We start from the raw sequence: 19,311 nt of genomic DNA on the forward strand, positions 1-19,311 counted from the left end.
TCAAAACCCGGGGAGACAGGCTATTGGAGTTGGGAATGAACAGACCATTGATGTTTTAAAAACACCCATTTTAGGAAATGCTGAGGAATAAAGTTGGATTACATTTTGTTCAGAGAGTATGAGTTTAAATGAGTGTATAACTTCTATTTGAAGAGGATTGTTGTTGAAGAGAAGAGATTGGGATAAGAAAGAGGAAAGTAAAATTAATTAGTCTTAGTAAGCATTAACAAATCAGAAAAAGTGGGGATTTTTTTTTCCTTTTTGCCAAGACTTTCTTGCTCTTGTTACATCAGTAAAAATGATCTTGATATTTTTGTCCCCTATGTAATTCCCTGTATTATGGAATTCTGTAGGCGCTGCTATTCTAACCAACTGGTTTCTGATCGATATGCCATGCCCGAGTATTTTATCCAACCAGGACATCTCTGTTGTGTAAGGATTTCTGAGGATAAGTGGTGGTATCGGGTCATTATCCACCGAGTCCTTGGGAAACAGGAAGTTGAAGTATTCTACCCAGACTTTGGAAATATTGGAACTGTTCAGAAGTCTTCCCTGAGGTTTCTCAAGTGAGTTAACAAATCTTAATAAATTATTCTTAACTTTTGATACCTCCTGCTGAAGCTACATGGAGTTAGGATTGCTCTTCCTTTTCTCTTGCCTCTTCCCTTGCATCCCTCTTTGTTCTTAGTGCAGATGGACTTGGTATATGGTCACTTAGTTTCACAGGGGTCTTATAATTGCCTGTCTTCTTTCACATGACTGTGAATCTAAAGGGACCATGAGACTAAATTCCAATCTCTTATTAAGAAAATGATTTTTGGGGTCATGCTAAAAGTTGCATTTATATAGCATGAAGATTGGTCTATTCCTCCCTTTACTTTAATTAGATAGCTTTCAAAGGCTGTTATGTTTAAAAATTTTGTTCCTTAGATTGCTTTAAAGTATAAGACATTAACTTAAAAATGCATGAATAAAATACTCTGAAGTGATATGAATAGCTAAAATCAAGAATGGATTAGAGAGTCTATAAAATACAGTTTTAAAATATCATTAAATATTTGTGTATTTGATTATCTCTTGCAGGTGGTGCTACACAAAGCTTCCAGCTCAGGCTATCCCGTGTTCTTTGGCTTGGGTGAGACCAGTAGAGGTATGTTTGTTCTCCATTTGATCAGCAAACATTTGATGCTGAGAACAGTTCTAGGATCTCAGGATACAAAAATAAAATGTGGAATAAGCCCTAAAAGAAATCGTTGTGAATAGTCTGGAAGATAGACATGAAGACAGAAATCACTGTCTGTGTCATATTTGAGGTAGAGATATTTATAATGTGTGCTGGAGGTGCAAAAGGAGGAGTGTACTTCTCTATTCACGGTAGTAAGGGATGACCCTGTGGTAGAGGTGGTATTGGAGTGGAATTCTCTGAAAGAAGATTAGGACTATAACTAGACAAAAAAAAGATGTTTCAGCTAAAGGGAGGGTAACATAAAACATCTCAAATTTGATGGCTCTCTTTGTTTCCATGGCAGTAAATGAGCTGGAGTTGGTGGATGGCAAGTGATACGAGAGAAATGGACAGGACCCTGAGGTGGGGATCCGTATCCGTGTTCAGGAGTCTGGGCATTGTCCTTTAGATGCTGGGGAGCAATTAAAGGATGTACCTAGGGAACCACCGTACTCAGTTATATGTTTTTTAAAGAATTGTCTAGTAACATAACTGTGCAAGATCATTGGAGTGGGATGAAGCAGGAGGCATTTTCATCCATATAGGTATATTTGTCTAAGTAGTTATGATTATCATACACCTAACTTTGTGTTTTTCTCTCAGAATTCTCTCTCTTTTTTTTTGAAGATTTTATTTATTTGAGAGAGCAAGAGTGAGAAAGGGAGCATGAGCAGGGGGCAGGGGTAGAGGGAGAAGGAGAAGCAGACTCCCTACTGAGCAGGGACCCTGGACATGGGGTTTCATCCCAAGACTCTGAGATCATGACCTGAGCTGAAGACAGATGCTGAACCGACTGAGTCACCCAGGGACCCCAGAACTCTTAATTATATATGCCATACACACTTTTTGCACTACATTTGTCTGTTTAATTTACCAGTTGCTTACATATATATGGATTAATCCTTTAAAAATTTTATCTGAAAAACACAGAATGGAGGAAAGAAAAAGAAATATGTTCTACCTTTCAAACACTTTCAATTTAGAAATTAGATGTATTTCTTTTAGTTTGGTTTATTTGATGTTGAGGGTCAGAGTTTTCGTAGGGTTCTCAGGATTACATAAAATAGTATTATTTTATATTCTTAACTCAGCATTATTACAGCATAAATTTATATGTTACCGTAGTTCTCAATTTTAATAGTCATAGTAATGTTAGGTTAATGTATATCATAGATTAATTATCCCTTTATTAGACATTCAATCTGTTCTGATTTTTCAGTATGTAAATACTTTATGCGGTTATCATTTTGTGCAAGTTTGTTTTCAGGATTGTTTTTTAGGGTGCATTTTAGCCTTGACTAGGTTTCTCTTTACTGTTTCCATCAGGAAGCTTAGCTTTGTGACCCACTTGGAGCCAGTGTTCATTATTCTCATATTAGCCAGATGGCTTCCAGTTTTGTTTCTCTTTTTGTTTTCTTATTTCCTTCCTGAAATGCTTCTGACCTTAGGGCTTTTGCCCACTCTGTTCATTGGAATAGCTTCTTCAAAGAATTCTCCTGGTTGGCCCCTTTTGTCATTCAGAATTTAAGCCCAAATATTATTTACCAAGAAGGGCTTCCTTGACCAGCTGATTTACAGTGCACACTTCTACTTCAGTCATTCATTGCTATTTATCTTTATAATACTATCTGGTATTATCTTAATTGTTCAAATTCACAATGTAAGCTTCTAAGATGGGGAACATTATCTGTTCACTGTTTCTCTAGTGCCTAGATCAATGGTTGTGTCATGTTAGGTGCTTAATAAAGATCTTTGACTAAACTAATGAATCTCACTTTTTTTTTCTGGTTTCAAAAGTAGTTAATGCATTTGGTAATGGCAGAGTAACAAAAGAGTAACATGGTGGGACTAATATTCCCATAGGCAAAATCCAAAGCAACAGAAAAGCAGAAATCTACCCTTGGAAGTCAAGCTGGCAGGGTAAGATCAGGAAATTTTCAGTTTCTATCGGGGATCGCTCCCCCATCTATAGCCTTGCTGGCTTGAAGAGTTAGAGGACATTTTTCTGGGAATGGCGGAATCTCTAGGAGTTAAGGGAGAAATCCTTGACGGGAGGGAGCCACAGTAGGTGTTTCAAAATCAGCGACTGCAGTCTGCCCAAATCCCTAGACTACTACTAAACTCTGCCGGCCCTGGGAGAACCTAGTGGCCCTGATAAAACATCACCGGTTTACCTATTCTTTTTCTTTCTCACGTTGCATGCATTATTTTGAAAAGTCTTCTAATCATTCTACTAAGTAACACACTATCCTATTTTAGGGTTACTTTAGGAAATACAACCCATATGTATGTAACCATGTGAGGACATTAGAATACTTTCTTCTTTAACCTCCTCTTCTGATCTATTTTTGTTGTATAATTGTTACTGTTTTAAACCCCTCAAGGGATTGACCACATTAAATAATGTTCATTTAGATTTAGTCATGTATTTCTCCATTTCTTTGCTTTTCATTCTCACCACTCAAGTGCCTTGGGAAGGTTTTCCTTTTATTTGCATTGTATTCTTTAAAGATTTCATTTTGTGAGTGTTATGCTTACCTGGAAACGTAATTTTGCATTTGTTTTTAGAAGGTACATTCACTAGGTAGAGAATTTTAGGTTGACAGGGAATGTATTTAGTGCCCTGAAGATATTCTAGTGGCTTCCCATCTCCCTTACCTTGTTGGAGAAGTCAGCCATCAGGCTGATGGATGTTCCTTTGAAGGCAGTGTCCTTTTTGTCTGTAGCTGTTTTTAGCATTTCCTGTTTGTTGCCTGTGTCTTCAGTTTTAGTATGTTTATGTGTGGATTTATTCTTATTTATCCTACTTTGTGGTTCATTGAACTTCCTTTTTCTGTGCTTTGTTACTTTTTATTAAATCTGGCAAATTCCCAGCCATCATCTCTTCAGTTATTATAGTCTTTTCCCCATTATTCATATTTATATTCCTCTCTCTTTCTGCATCTCTTTCTGGGAACACAATTAAAAGTATGTTAAACTTTCTCAATTTAATCTTCCATATTTTAAAAACTCTTCTGTATTTTACGTATTTCTGTCTTTCCATATTGCATTCTGGGTATTTTTTTCCAGATTATCTTCCACTTTACTGATTTACTCTTTATATCTAATCTGCTACTGAATCAATCTTTTAGGTTTTAAGTTTTGGTTATTGTATCTTTACTTTCTAAAAGCTCTCTTTGTGATTTTGCTAGATGAATTTTTATAGATGCCGATCTGTGGAAACTTTCAAGTTCATCTCTTTTTTTATTTTATTTTATTTTAAGTGTAGTAAGCTTAGTTGCTTTATAATTGTCTAAAAATCAAATATCTAAAGTTTCTGAAGGTTTATTTTGTTTTTCTTTGTTTTTACTTGTGATTATTTCTTGGTATGCCTTTTATCTTTGCCTAAATACTGTTCATTGTCTTTGAAAAATTGTTTGTAAGAATTTTTGAATAATGGGCTGAGATTGCCTACCTCTAGAGAGATTTGCATTTGCTTCTGCCAGGTACCTAGGAATACTACCAGTCGGGACCCATGTTAATGGGTATATGTGTTTAAAATGAACAACTTGAGGATTTGTGTAATGTCAGGTGATGTGAAAATTGAACTGTGAATCCTTGTGAAGTCTCGTTTCTTTTCCCTTTGAAGGCAAAATAATTCTCACTTTCCCTTTAATTCAGTCCTGATGATTTGTTACTCTCTTGACAGTTCTTTCATGCTTTTGGACATAATAAAAAATATTTTATTTAGAATTTTAGTAGTTTCTATGGGAGGGTTAGTCCAATAATTTAACTTAATCATTTCTGAAAATGAAAGTTTTCCACCAAATAAATAATAAAATTTTCAGCATAATCACATTTGTCATAATTTTCCCTTTATTATGACTTTTCTTATTCCCAAATCATAAATATCTTGTAGTGGTTTATTTTAGTACTTTTATGGTTTTATTTTTCCACTAAAATCTCTAGTTCATCAGGAATTTATTTTTGTGTATGGTTACTATAATTCATGTTTGAATTTATCATCTCAATCTCATATCTTGATTATATTTCAGGAACATTGGACATCCAGAGCTATTATACAATTCCAGAAGTTGTGTGGTTTGAAGCCATTAGTGGGGGTAGTGGATGAATATGTAGATGGAATCCTTAACATTTTTCTGTGTGATACATCCTCAAATGAAGATGTCTATTTCCATCATGTCTTGAGAACAGAGGGCCATGCTATTGTATGCCGAGAAAATGTCCCTTCTAAGGTGGAGCAGTCTGGATGTGTTTTGTAATATGTTTTATTTACTTTCAACACTTCAAGGTGTAAGATAATTTAATAAGATTATTTGATAGATCCTTTAATCTTAGAGGTATCTGTGAGATGCCTGCCTTCTTTATACAGAAACACTCTTAATTTTTAAATGACCCCAAAAAACTACCTTTGGCTGATTATAATGTGAATACTTTTATTTTAAATAATTGATTTGAGGATTCTATCTTACCTCAAATTATTTATTTGAGGTCTTCCTAGAAAAGACAACACTCTTATTTTGCAAGTATTCATAGTGATGTCTACATCGCTGTTAATATTGATGTTGATAATTTTTGTGCCTAGGAAAATTTTTCAATATGTAATTTAAAATTTTTTAATTTCTTTAATTTAAACTCAGTTATCCAACAAATACTACATCATTAGTTTCAGATTTGAAATTTTTTAACTGTTAAATTTTAGAAAATAATACATTTCTACAACATTTGAAAATTATGAAGTGCTAGTGCTAACTTTTTCACTTTTTCTCTAATTAAACCCTTCCTTGTATTAATTGCAGGGTTTCAGAGAACTCAACCCTTTAGCTTTATATACTAAATCCAGTGCAGGGCCAGAAGATGTGGTCTTGACAGAACTGGGTTGTCCTTCCCAGCAGCACTATTTTAATGAAGACCGAGAGATAAGTCCACAGTCAAAGGAGAATGAATTACCTACCCTGGTAAGAGGTTTTTGTAAATATTATTATAATTATTTTTATTATTATTAACATTTAATGGATACTTATTATGTGACAGACATTATAAAAAGCATTGTAAGCATAATCTATTATTTAATCCTCATAGAACCTTGTCATATAGTTACTGCAATTATCCTTATTTAACAGGTGTGGAAACTGAGTAACAGTTTTTTGCCTCTCATTATTTGCTAGTTTAAATCTTTGCTGCATTCATGCTTTCTCCTATACAATTTCTCACATACGCTAAATTCCATTACTGCCTTGGTGCAGTTGTGACTTCATCAAGGCTAACCCGAATGCTGTTCTTCTTCCCTCTGCATGCCTCAGATTCTTCTAGTGTTTCCATTTCTTACTTTCTCTGTAAACCTTTTAGTGATGCCCACTCATGGTTAATAACAATATTATTATCACTACTACTATTACTATTATATTTTATTCCAGCCAACAGTAGTAGTCATAAAAATTTTTAAAAATTAACAGCAGTAGCATTTATTGAACTTGCACTACATGGGAGAGACTGTTCTAAGCACTCTCATGTACTAATTTAATCTTTATGATCACTTTACTGGGTTGGTACTTTTGTATTCCTGTTTTAGATTGAAGTAAAATGAAGCACAAAGTAAGAACTTAAATGATTTTTGAACGAATAAGTAAACATGTCCTCTGAGTCTTATATTCCTCATGACAACAAGTACTGAGCTAATACAGGATGAATATAGGATGTGTTTGGTTGAGAGCCAAAGTGGTTTTGGGCCCAGCAAGGCTTTTTATTTTCATTGAATAAAATTTGAAAATATTATCTTGCTTAAATATGTTTTATATATCTGACTTGTAAAATAAAATTGTAGAGATGATCTTACGTTCTTAGTTAGACATTTATTAACTATTAGATAAAAAAGGAGGCCAGTTTGACCACTGGGAGATTAACCTGTTCTGAAAAATAGGTACAAATGTTTACTGTTGCATGTTTGAAATAGTATAAGAATGGTAGATTTCTAGTTTATATTAAAATTAGTTAGGCTTCTTGGGTCCATAGATCTTCCTGAAGCCTGAATTTTTCTTAATAATTATTACTTGATTGATGGAACAGTTATATTTCCTGATACTTAAGTAGTGAATTGAATACAACCTTTACAATTTTTAGAGTATTCTTTCATCACTGTGGTGATGTATTCAAATAATCATAGTTCAGCCTCAAAAATGAAATAAGGCCATCTTTCCTGTAAAAGGATAAGACTTAAAGTTCTTGTGTCCCACCTCAGCCTGTATCCATGTGCTATATACACACACCCCCCACATACCCACCCACTCCCTACCTCTGTATACCTCATTCCCTATAATTCCTACTCTTCTTTTAAGCATCGTAACAGGTTGTATTACTTCTTTCAATGTATCTTCTTTTTTTTTTTCCTTCAATGTATCTTCTTAAGGCATCTTCTCCAATAATATTTTGGTCCTATTTCTGTGATGGCTCTACACTGAAGATTGTACAGTGATTATCTGATTGTGTATCTTCCTGTTACATTTTGAGTTCCTTTAGAGTAAGGACCTGTTGCATTCATCTTTCGATTCACAGAGTTACCCTGTATACATCTCATAATGTGTGCTTTGTAAATGTTTTTTGGCTGATCTAGTTTAGCAGGATAGGAAGCTGTAGGGTCATGGATAAAGTTAGAAAATAATGTAGCTTTCGTATGAACCATAGTGAAAAATTCCTCCCAGATGTTTAGGCATGCAGATTTTAGAAACAGCACTAGTACAGAAAATAAAATAATTTTTCTTTCATATCTACTAGCAAGATACTAATGATGCAAAGGCTTTCAGTCACCTTAAATCTGAGTTAAAGGAGCCATTAAAGGATTCTGAATTCAGTTCTTTGAAAACCCAAGATAACAACTGTGAAGAAGACTCACAGTGGTTCATCCCAGAACTAAAGGATCTGAAGAAAGAAAATGAGGTAGGAGAAGGAAAGTTGTTTGAAAATGTAATTAATCTAATTCTTAAGTGAGGGGGACTAGAGTAAAATAGCTCTTTCATTTCTGCTCTCAGTACCTTCAGAGCATCTTTCACAGATGAATTACATTTTCTCTTTAACAGTCACCAACACCAAAGTTGAAGCAACATATCCTTGATCACAAAAAGGAAAGGCATTATCTGGCTTTGATGTGTTAAGTTTCTATCTTGTTGCTTTGGGCAGTCTTCAAGAATTATACAGTGATTAGAAACTAGTACTGAGATACAATATAAAGAGAATCCAACAGGAATTATGTACATATAGTTTAGAGTGTCCCATAACCCTTTCCTCTGCATTTTGTATTTACAAACATTTCCCTTTTTTTTTTTTTTAAGATTTTATTCATGAGAGACAGAGAGAGGCAGAGACCTAAGCAGAGGGAGAAGCAGGCTCCCTGCAGGGAACCCGATATAGGACTGGGTCCCCAGATCACAACCTGTGCCAAAGGCAGATACTCAGCCATTGAGCCACCAGGTGCCCCAAGAGCAACCAATTTCGTCTCTTTTTTAGCTGTTGCTTTTGGGATTTACCTCTGTTTCTTTAATTAAATACCATGTTTAGATTGTTATTTCCTGAGTTTTCAGTTCTACATCCCTCTTTGAAAGATTTACTTCTCTTTCATCCTTTCACCCCACCACACACAAATGTATCATTTCTGCACCCTGGTCTCCTATCTTACTAATGTCATTGTATCACCCTTTCCACTAGATGACCATTCAATATTTACATTATTATGACTGTACATGCTGTTGACAGTCAAATAGTATGCTGTGGCAACTTTTCCCTTCCTGAATGAGTTTAATTTTCTCTAGTGTTAGTATTTCCTTTTTTAAAAAATAAATTAACGTAGAGTAATTTGACTTTCTTCTCATGTATTTGTCTTATCAGTTTAATACATGCATAGATTTGTGTAACCATCATTGTAATCAGGATGGCAACATCATATGAAAAACCTGCCTGGTGCTACTCCTCTGTAATCACAGTCTTCCCACATCCTCAGCTCTCAGCAACCATTGACCTGTTTTCTACCAGTAGACACTTAACTTTTCAGGAGTGTCATATAAGTGGAATCATAGAGTATGTAACTTTTTGAGACTAGGTTCCTTATTTTTTAAATTTTTTTTTGAGGCTTGCTTCTTTAATTCAGTATAGTATCTTTGGGAATTATCCAAATTGTTGTGTATGTCAATAGTATGTCCCTTTTGATGGTTGAATAGTAGTTTATATTGTATGGATGTACCATATTTGTATATCCATTCTCACCCATTGAAGGATACTTGGTTTGTTTCCAATCTTGAGTAATTATGAATAGAGCCTCTATAAATATTCATGTACAGATTTCTGTATAAACATGATCAGGAATAATGTAAGTGCATGCCAAACTGTTCTAGTTGTTTCTTATCTTGGCAGCACTAGGTATTATCAATAATTTTTATTTTTAGCCATTCAGATAAATATGTAGTAGTGTCATAGTGTGATTTTTAATTTGCATTTCCCTAATGACTGTTGTTGAACAACAACAGTGTTTATTTGCCATCCATATACAGACTTCTTTGGGAAATGTCCAGATCTTTTGCCCATTGCCCATTTTTTGGTTGTGGTGTTTGTTTTCTTGCTAGTAGATTTAGATATTCTGAATACTAGTGCTTTATCAGATATGTGATTCAGATATGTGATTTTTCAAATGGATTCTCCAATGTGTAGTATGTATTATATTCTTTTAATAGTGTTTTTCAGATAGCAAAAATTTTTAATTTTGAGAAATTCCAGTGTATCAGTTTTTTTTAATGTAGTGTTTTCAGTGTCAAGATATCTTGAGTTAATTTTAGTATAAGATGTGAGGTTTAGGTCAGTGTTCATTTTGTTGCCTATGATGTCCAGTTGTTTTAGCATCATTTGTTGAAAAGTCAGTTGTCTATATTTCTGTGTGTCTATTTCTGTATTCTCCATTAATCTACCTGTTTCTTCAAAAATACAACCCTGTTTTGATTACTGTAGCTTTATAATACCTCTTAAAATGAGGTAGTATGATTCTTCTTACTTTATTCTTTTTCAAACTTGTTTTTAATGTTCTTTTACTTCCAAAGTTTTATGTAAATTCAATTTAGTTAACATATAGAGTTGTATTAGTTTTAGGAATAGAATTTAGTGATTCATTACTTACATATAACACCCAGTGTTCATCACAAGTGCCCTTCTTAATGCCCATCACCCATTTAGCCCATCCCCTTACCCACCTCCCCTCCAGCAACCCTCAACTTTGTTTTCGATAGTTGAGTCTCTTCTGTTTTGCCTCCCTCTATGTTTTCATCCTTTTTTTTTTTTTTTTAGATATTTATTTATTTATTCATGAGAGACACACAGAGAGAGGCAGAGACACAGGCAGAGGGAGACAAGGCTCCTCACAGGAAGGGGATCATGCCCTGAGCTGAAGACAAACGCTCAACCACTGAGCCATTCAGGGGTCCCTCTGTTTTCATCTTATTTTGTTTTTCCTTGTGTTTTTCCTATGTTCCTATATTTTGTTTCTTAAATTCTACGTATGAGTGAAATCATATGGTATTTGTCTTTCTCTGACTTATTTCAGTTAGTATAACACACTCTAGTTCCAGCCATGTTATTGCAATTGGCAAGATTTCATTCTGAGTAATATTCCATCTTCTTCCTCCATCAGTTGATGGACTTTTGGGCTCTTTCCATAATTTGGCTGTTGTTGACAGTGCAGCTATAAACATTGGGGTGCATGTGCCCCATTGAATCACTATTTTGATATTCTTATAGTGCAATTGCTGGGTCATAGGGTCATTCTGCTTTTAGCTTTTTGAAGAATCTCCATACTCCATTCAGTTTTCCAGAGTGGCTGCACTAGTTTGTGTTCCCACCAACATTGCAAGAGGATTTCCCTTTCTCTGCATCCTCATCAACATCTGTTGTCTTCTGAGTTGTTAACTTTAGCCATTCTGACAAGTGTGAAGTGGTATCTCCTTGTGATTTTGATTTGTATTTCCTTGATGATGAGTGACGTTGAGCATTTTTTTCACTTCTTTTTAGCCATTTGTGTCGTCTTTGGAGAAATGTCTGTTCATGTCTTCTGCCCATTTCTTAACTGGATTATCTATTTATTCATTTATTTTAAAAGATTTTATTTATTCATGAGACACACACACACACAGAGGGGGCGGGCAGAGACACAGGCAGAGGGAGAAGCAGGCTCCATGCACCGGGAGCCCGACGTGGGATTCGATCCCGGGTCTCCAGGATTGCATAAACTGCTGAGCCACCCAGGCTGTCCTTGACTGGATTATTTATGTTTGGGCGTTGAGTTTGATATGTTCTTTGTAGACTTTGGATACTAAAACTTTATCTAATGAGACAGGGTGAAGGTCAAAGAGGTTGCTGCCTGTGTTCCCCTCTAGGATTTTGATGGATTCCTGTCTCACATTTAGGTCTTTGATCCATTTTGAATTTATTTCTGCTCTCTTCTAGAATATTTAGTTTCAGGTCTCACATTTAGAGCTTTAATCCATTTGAATTTATTATTGTGTATGATGTAAGTGATCCAGTTTCATTCTTTTTGCATGTAGCCATTTAGTTTTCCAACACCATTTCTTGAAGAGGCTGTTTTTTTCCCATTGCATATTCATTCCTCCTTTGTCAAAGATTAATTGGCCATATAAATGTGGGTTTATTTCTGAGTTTCCTATTCTATTCCATTGATTTATATGCCTATTTTTATGTCAGTACCATACTGTTTTGATTACCATAGCTTTGTGGTATGTCTTGAAACCTGGAATTGTAATTCTTCCAGTTTGGTTTTTCTTCTTATCAGATTTTCTTTTGACGGATTCTGGTTTTGGTGTCAAGACTGAGAACTCTATAGCTAGTTTAGAAATCTCTCCACTTGGAGTTAATTTTTATATAAAATATAAAATATTATATTATTATATTTATAATATTATATAAAATATAATATCCAGTTGTTCTAACAACATTTGTTTAAAAGACTACCTTTCTCCATTGAATTATTTATGTCTTTGTAAAAAGTCAGTTGAGGGTATTTGCATGGGTCTATTTTCTGGGCTCTGTTCTTATATTTTTTTTTTCTTTAAAGATTTTATTTATTTATTCATGAGAGACAGAGTGAGAAAGACATAGGCAGAGGAGAAGCAGGCTCTCTGCAGGAGCCCGATGTAGGACTTGATTCCAGACGCCGGGATCACACCGTGAATCAAAGGCGGACGCTCAACAGCTGAGCCACCCAGGTGTCCTTCTGAGCTCTGTTCTGTTTCATAGATCCATCTGTCTTTCCCTCTACTACTTGATTACTTATAGCTATATAGTATGGTTTAATATCTGCTAAAATGATTCTTCTCACTTTATTTTTTTCTTTTTTTTTTAAAGTTTTTTTTAAAATTTTTAAAAATTTATTTATGATAGTCACACACAGAGAGAGAGAGAGAGAGAGGCAGAGGGAGAAGCACCGGGAGCCCGACGTGGGATTCGATCCCGGGTCTCCAGGATTGCGCCCTGGGCCAAAGGCAGGCGCCAAATCGCTGTGCCACCCAGGGATCCCTCACTTTATTTTTCTTTATCAAGATTATTTTATCTATTATAGGGTCTGTACCTTTCCATATAAATTTTAGAATAAGTTGTTTCTACAAAATACCTTGCTGGGATTTTGATAGGAATTACATTAAACTTATTGCTGATTGGGGGAGAATTGACATCTTTACTATGTACAGTTTTACAGTAGTACAAACATGTTTCTACATTTATTTAGATCTTCTTTGATTCCTTATATCAGTATTTTGCAATTTTCAGTATATAGGCCCTATACATATTTTAAGTATATACCTAATTATTTCATATTATTTGGAATGATTATAAATGGTTTTGTGTTTTAAATTTCAATTTTGCATGCTCATTGCTGGTATGTAGAAATGCATTTGATTTTTATGTACCAATCTTGTATACTGTGACCTTGCTTACTTGGATTTTTTGTAGACTCTTTTGGCTTTTTTACATAGGCAGTCATGTCATCTGCAAGTAGAGCAGTTTTGTTCTCCCTTTCTGGTCTGTGTTCCTTTTGTTTCCATTTATTGCCTTCTTGCCATGGCTAGACTTTGAATAGGAGTGGTGAGAGACAAAGTTGCCTTATTCCTGATTTGGGGGCAAAAAGCATTAAGCATAATGTTAAAGTTTTTTGGGTTTTTTTTTTTTTTTTTAGTTTTTTTTTTTTTTTCAATCAAGATGAGAAAATTCCCCTCTATTCCTATTTTTCTAAGAGTTTTTCTCACAAGTGGGTGTTGAATTTTATCAAATGCTTTTTCATTGATATAATCATATGATTTTTCTTCTTTAGATTGTTCATATAGTAGATTACACTGATAGCTTTTTTTTAAAGATTTTATTTATTTATTCATGGGAGACAGAGAGGCAGAGACATAGGCAGAGGGAGAAGCAGACTCCCTGTGGGGAGCCCGATGTAGGACTTGATCCCAGGATCCTGGGATCATGCCCTGAGCTGGAGGTAGACGCTCAACCACTGAGCCACCCAGGTGTCCCTTGACTGAGTTTTATTTTTTTTTATTTATTTTTTAAAATTTATTATTTTATTTATTTATTTTTTATTTATGATAGTCATACACACACAGAGAGAGAGAGAGAGAGAGAGGCAGAGACACAGGCAGAGGGAGAAGCAGGCTCCATGCACCGAGAGCCCGATGTGGGATTCGATCCCGGGTCCCCAGGATCGCGCCCTGGGCCAAAGGCAGGCGCCAAACTGCTGCGCCACCCAGGGATCCCCTATTATTTTCTTTAATAATAAATTTATTTTTTATTGGTGTTCAATTTGCCAACATACAGAATAACACCCAGTGCTCATCCCATCAAGTGCCCCCCTCAGTGCCCATCACCCATTCACCCCCACCCCCTGCCCTCCTCCCCTTCCATCACCCCTAGTTCGTTTCTCAGAGTTAGGAGTCTTCATGTTCTGTCTCCCTTTCTGATATTTCCTACCCATTTCTTCTCCCTTCCCTTCTGTTCCCTTTCACTATTATTTATATTCCCCAAATGAATTAGACCATATAATGTTTGTCCTTCTCCGATTGACTTATTTCACTCAGCATAACTGAGTTTTAAGTGTCAAACCAACTTTGTGTATTTAGAATAACACCACTTGGTCATGGTGTATAATTCTTTTATACGTTATATTCCACTTACTAATATTTTATTGAGGATTTTGCATCTCAGTTCATGAAAGATAGTAGACTGTGGCTTTTTAAAATTTTTTGTTTTTGTTACTGTCTTGTATAGCTGTAGTATCAGGGTGATACTATCTTCATAAAAGGATCTAGAAAGAAGTGTTCCTTTTTATTTTCTGGAAGAGATTATATAAAATCAGTTTCTTTTTTGTGGCTAGGTGGAGGTTAATTCTTTAAATGGTTCTTAGATTACTTCAGTGGAATTGTCTGGAATTGTCTGATTAATTCAGTGGATTTCTTTCTGAGAAGAATTTAAACTATAAGTCAGTTGCTTTAATAGATAAAAGATTATACTAAGGGTGAGTGTTTCATCCTGGTTTAGTTTTGGTATTTTATGATTTTTGAGGAATTGGTTAATTTCATTTGTCAATTCTATAGGTCTACATAGAGTTGTCCATAGTATTCCTTTATTATCCTGCAGCGATGATTCCCTCTTTCATTTCTAATATTGGTAATTTGTGTCTTCTTTTTTGTCAATCTTACTAGACGTTTATCAGTTTTATTCAATTTTTTTCCCAATCATCTTTTGTCCTTGATTATTTTATCTATTTTTCTGTTTTCAGGTTCATTGTTTTGGTCAGTGTTGTTTGTTGCTCTTATGTTTTTGCTTTCTGTGGGTTTGTTTTGATTTCTTTTTCTACTTTCTTTTTTTTTTAAGATTTTATTTATTTATTCTTGAGAGACAGAGAGGGAGAGGCAGAGACATACGCAGAGGGAGAAGCAGGTTCCATGCAGGAGCCCGATGTGGGACTCGATCCCAGAACTCCAGAATCACACCCTGGGTCAAAGGCAGGTGCTAAACCACTGAGCCACCCGGGCTGCCCTCTTTTTCTACCTTCTTAAGATGGGAACCTAGATTACTGATTTGAAACCTCCTTTTTTTCTAATATAAGCATTTCATGCTCTGACCCTCTAAATACCACTTGCGCTACGTCTCACAAGTTTGACTGTATTGTATTTTCATTCAATTCAAATATTTTCAGTTTTCTTTGGAGCTGTCATCTTTGACTCATTATTATATAACCTGTAATTATTACTATATGGGTTATATAACAATAGGTTGTATAAATATTATTTAGAATTGTATTATTTTAAAAAAAAAAAGGAAATGTGTTATTTGTTCAGTTCCCAAGTGTTTGGATATTTTCCTGTTGTCTTTCTCTTACTTATTTACAGTTTAATTCTGTTGTCTGAGAACATACTTTGTATGCTTTCAGTTTTTAAAATTTGTTAAGATTTGTTGACATAGGATGTGGTCTTTCTTGGAATGTCCCATGTGCCTTTTAAGAGAATGTGTGTTCTGCTTCTGTTGAATGGAGTGTTTTATAAAGCTCAATTAAATCCAGTTGATTGGTGATGTCATTCAGTTCTCTTATATCCTTGCTCTCTGCTAGTTTACTGATTATTGAAAAGAGTGTTGAAGTTGTCAATTATAATCTTGGATTGTGTCTATATCTCCTTTATTCTTGTCAGTTTTTTCCTTATGTATTTTGGAGCTTTATTGTCAACTGCTGTGTATTTAGGATTGGTTCATTTTCTTGATGAACTGACCCTTTTATCAGTATGAAATGTCTTTTTTTATCCATAGTAACTTTCTTTACATTGATGCCTATGCTGTCTGATACCAGTATAGCTATTCTAGCTTTATTTTTTTTTATTTTTGATGTAGAATATCTTTTTCCATCCTTTTACTTGTAACCATAACCTATCTATATCATTATATTTGAGGTTAGTTTTTTGAGACAGCATATAGTTTGGTCATTTTAAAAATCCATTCTGAATATCTGAATTTTAGTATGTTTAGATGTTTTACATTTAATATCATTATTGATATATTTTGATTATAGGTCTACCATTTTATTATGTTTGTATTTATTACCTCTGTTTTTATTCCTTTGCCTTTCTTTTCCTTCTTTTGGAATTCTCTTTTAATACTTTTCTTTCTCTTATTTAATATTCTTTTTTTAGTAGTCTGTTTCTGTGTACTTATATTTTATTGTATCTACTTGTATAGTGTTTTTTACTGATTACTCCAGGAATAACAATATATGTCTTTAACTTTTCACAGTAGACATAAGTGGAATGTAGATATCTTACTACCATGTAGGTATTTTTCCCCTTCCCACCTCTTTTATGCTGTTTACGTATAACAGCTATATATATTGAGAATTTATAATGTTATATTTTTGCTCTCTACCTTCAATCATAATTCAGGAGAATAGTCCATTAGACTTATGCAGGTATTTGTCACTTCTGTTACTCTTTATTTCTAATATTCTAAGTTTCCTTCTAGTACCCCCCCTTTTTTTGTACAAAGGACTTCCTTTAGCAATTCCTTGGGAATATGTCTGCTGACAATGAATTTTTTTTAGTCTTCTTCATTGGGAGTGTATTTACTTCATTTTCATTCTTGAAAGATATTTTTGCTAGATGCAGAATTTTGGGCTACCAATTCTTTCAGGCCTTTAAAAATTTCATTTCACTTTTTTTTGGCTTTCATAATTTCTAATGAAAAATCTGCAGTATTGAAATTGTCCTTTATAATGATATATCATTTTCCTGTGGCTACATTTAAGATGGTTTCTTTGTTTTTAGTTTTTAGCAGGTAGATTAAAATCTATTTATCCTGGATTTATCCTGTTTGAGGTTTGCTAAGCTTTTTGAATCTATAGGTTTATGTCTTTCATCAGATTTGTGAAGTTTTCAGACACTTCTTCAAATACTGTTTCTGCACTGCAAGCTTCTCCTTTTGCAACTCTCATGAAACAAATGTTAAATATTTTAGTATTGTCCCAAAGGCTCCGTTTTTGCCCCTGTTTTCCCAAATTTTTTCTCTTTGTTGTTCAGATTGGATAGTTTCTATGGATCTGTCTTCAAGTTCATGCATTCTTTAATCTCGTCTCTATCCTGCTATTGAAAACATAACTAGAGGTCTTGGTATTCAGTATAAAAACTTTCACTGAATTCTTCTGTTTTTATTATGCTTGCTCCACCTTCAGTTTTGCCCTTGAGAAGATCCTTTGGTTTTCCAGCAGGAAAAAGTGGTGTGGTTTCCTGGGTTTGTGGAATCGGGTGGGATATCTGGAGATCTAACTGCTTTTTACACAGACTTTGATTCAGTGCTTTTGTTTTCATCCCCACTTTACATTCTCACTTCCAAAAACCTTGTAGTAGCAAGTCTTGAGCATCTATAGTGTCTGAGATACAAATTCAGGTTGCTTCTCAGTTTTTCCTGCTATAAACTCAGGATTCTACTTTCTCAGGACTGCTCAGTAAGTTGTCAGTTATCTGCTCCTGTGTCCAGAATGTAGGGGGTGTTTTCTCCTGTTCTCTTTAGCAATGAGCTTATATCTAAATCTGTTCGTTTTGGTGATGTTTCAGGAGAGAGAGAGAGAGAGAGAGAGAGAGAGAGAGAGAGAGGGAAAGTAATACATTGTGTATTCAAATTGCCATCTTTACCTGGAGTCAAGAAAAGAATTTTAAGATGTACTCATACAGCAATTGTGAAAATTAAAGTTTTTCTTTATCTTCTGATACATTCTAGGATGAGATCCCCATTGGAATGCCATGCCTGGAATCAGTGACTATTGGTGACGATGTTTGGGATGAGAACTGGTTACCTTTGCAGGCTAAGATGGGAAAAGGGGGCGATGCTCCCTCCCACTTATTTACATCCAGCCGTGGTGGAAAGAAACCATATCTGTCATGTAAAGAAATGCCACAGAAGGTTAGATCCCGGGGAGAACAGAAAGCAAATCATTACTGAAGAAAATAGAAATGTAAATTTCCTCAAGAAATCTATACACTCTGGAATTCAAAAGGATTTATCAAATGATAATTCAGAAGAATTCATTTTTTCCCCCAAAGATGGTAGTGATAGGAATGAGTACAAGTTGAAACCGAGAATAAATCATGGACTTTAGGTTGCTTAAGGTTCCAATGATTTGTCATTGGAATCTTAGGCCTTAGGATATGTAAATAAATAGTTTTCCCTAATTTTATTTTTATTGCATTAGTCTTGTAATATAATCTCTGGATCTCTGCATTGAAAATATTAGCTAACATTGGGCCTATTTAAAATTTATTTTCCACTGGTTATTATAAGAAATATCTATAGTTCTTCCTTATTATTTGTGCCATTTAAGTACTTAGATAATCATGAAAAATCATCTGGCCATGAAAATAGTATTGAAGAAAATACTACAAACCAGAGTTGTGTTTGTTTTAATGAATCTGTGTATTCCAAGGAATTCAGGATATTGGAGAGTAAATATCCCCAATAAAACAAGGGGAAGAGTCACACTGATACAGAAACTTAATAAACACCTTTTCTTGATTAATCGGCTTTGTCTCCTCACCTTTACCTTGCCCAAGTTATTTTGTTTGTATCATGTGGCACTGTATCTTAGTTTATTCTTACAATTTTTTCTCCATAGGATTGGTGCTTTTCTGCACCCAAAGATATATGGGATGATTCATGGCAACCTTCAAGCCTTGTGAATGGAATGAAAGTAGAAGTTCAAAAACAAGAGGAACTGAGTGCGCAGGAAAAAAATATTGGTACAACAAGGAGTCAAAAGGTTAAGTGTCTAATGAATGCTACTGTGACAGATCTCATGAGGAAGTTCTTTCATTTTTAGAAAGTAGAAATCTGGTTAATGATCCCTATTTGGTGAAATACAGATACACAAAAAGTATGTTGATTTTTAAAATAATTTCAATCAGCTGTATCTCTTCAGAAGAAAATCTTGGGGATGCCTGGGTGGCTCAGTGGTTGAGCGCCTACCTTTGGCTCAGGAAGTGATCCTAGAGTGCTGGGACCAAGTCTGCATC

At 34.7% G+C, this 19,311-nt stretch overlaps 1 protein-coding gene across 6 annotated transcripts in view; it reads left to right on the forward strand.

The window, feature by feature from the left end:
• TDRD5 (tudor domain containing 5) overlaps nucleotides 1–19,311 on the forward strand; it is a 108,975-nt gene that overhangs the window by 55,543 nt on the left and 34,121 nt on the right. For 5 of the 6 annotated variants that reach the window (XM_072830796.1, XM_072830798.1, XM_072830795.1 and 2 more), the window contains 7 exons: nucleotides 354–566; nucleotides 1,084–1,150; nucleotides 5,260–5,460; nucleotides 6,025–6,183; nucleotides 7,997–8,158; nucleotides 18,023–18,205; nucleotides 18,915–19,058. In XM_072830796.1, coding sequence (XP_072686897.1) covers nucleotides 354–566; nucleotides 1,084–1,150; nucleotides 5,260–5,460; nucleotides 6,025–6,183; nucleotides 7,997–8,158; nucleotides 18,023–18,205; nucleotides 18,915–19,058 — 1,129 coding nt within the window. The remainder of the gene's footprint in view (nucleotides 1–353; nucleotides 567–1,083; nucleotides 1,151–5,259; nucleotides 5,461–6,024; nucleotides 6,184–7,996; nucleotides 8,159–18,022; nucleotides 18,206–18,914; nucleotides 19,059–19,311) is intronic. The other variant, XM_072830799.1, reaches the window with a different exon arrangement.

The sequence above is a fragment of the Canis lupus genome, chromosome 6 (assembly GCF_048164855.1).
Source record: "Canis lupus baileyi chromosome 6, mCanLup2.hap1, whole genome shotgun sequence".
Classification (NCBI taxonomy): domain Eukaryota; kingdom Metazoa; phylum Chordata; class Mammalia; order Carnivora; family Canidae; genus Canis; species Canis lupus.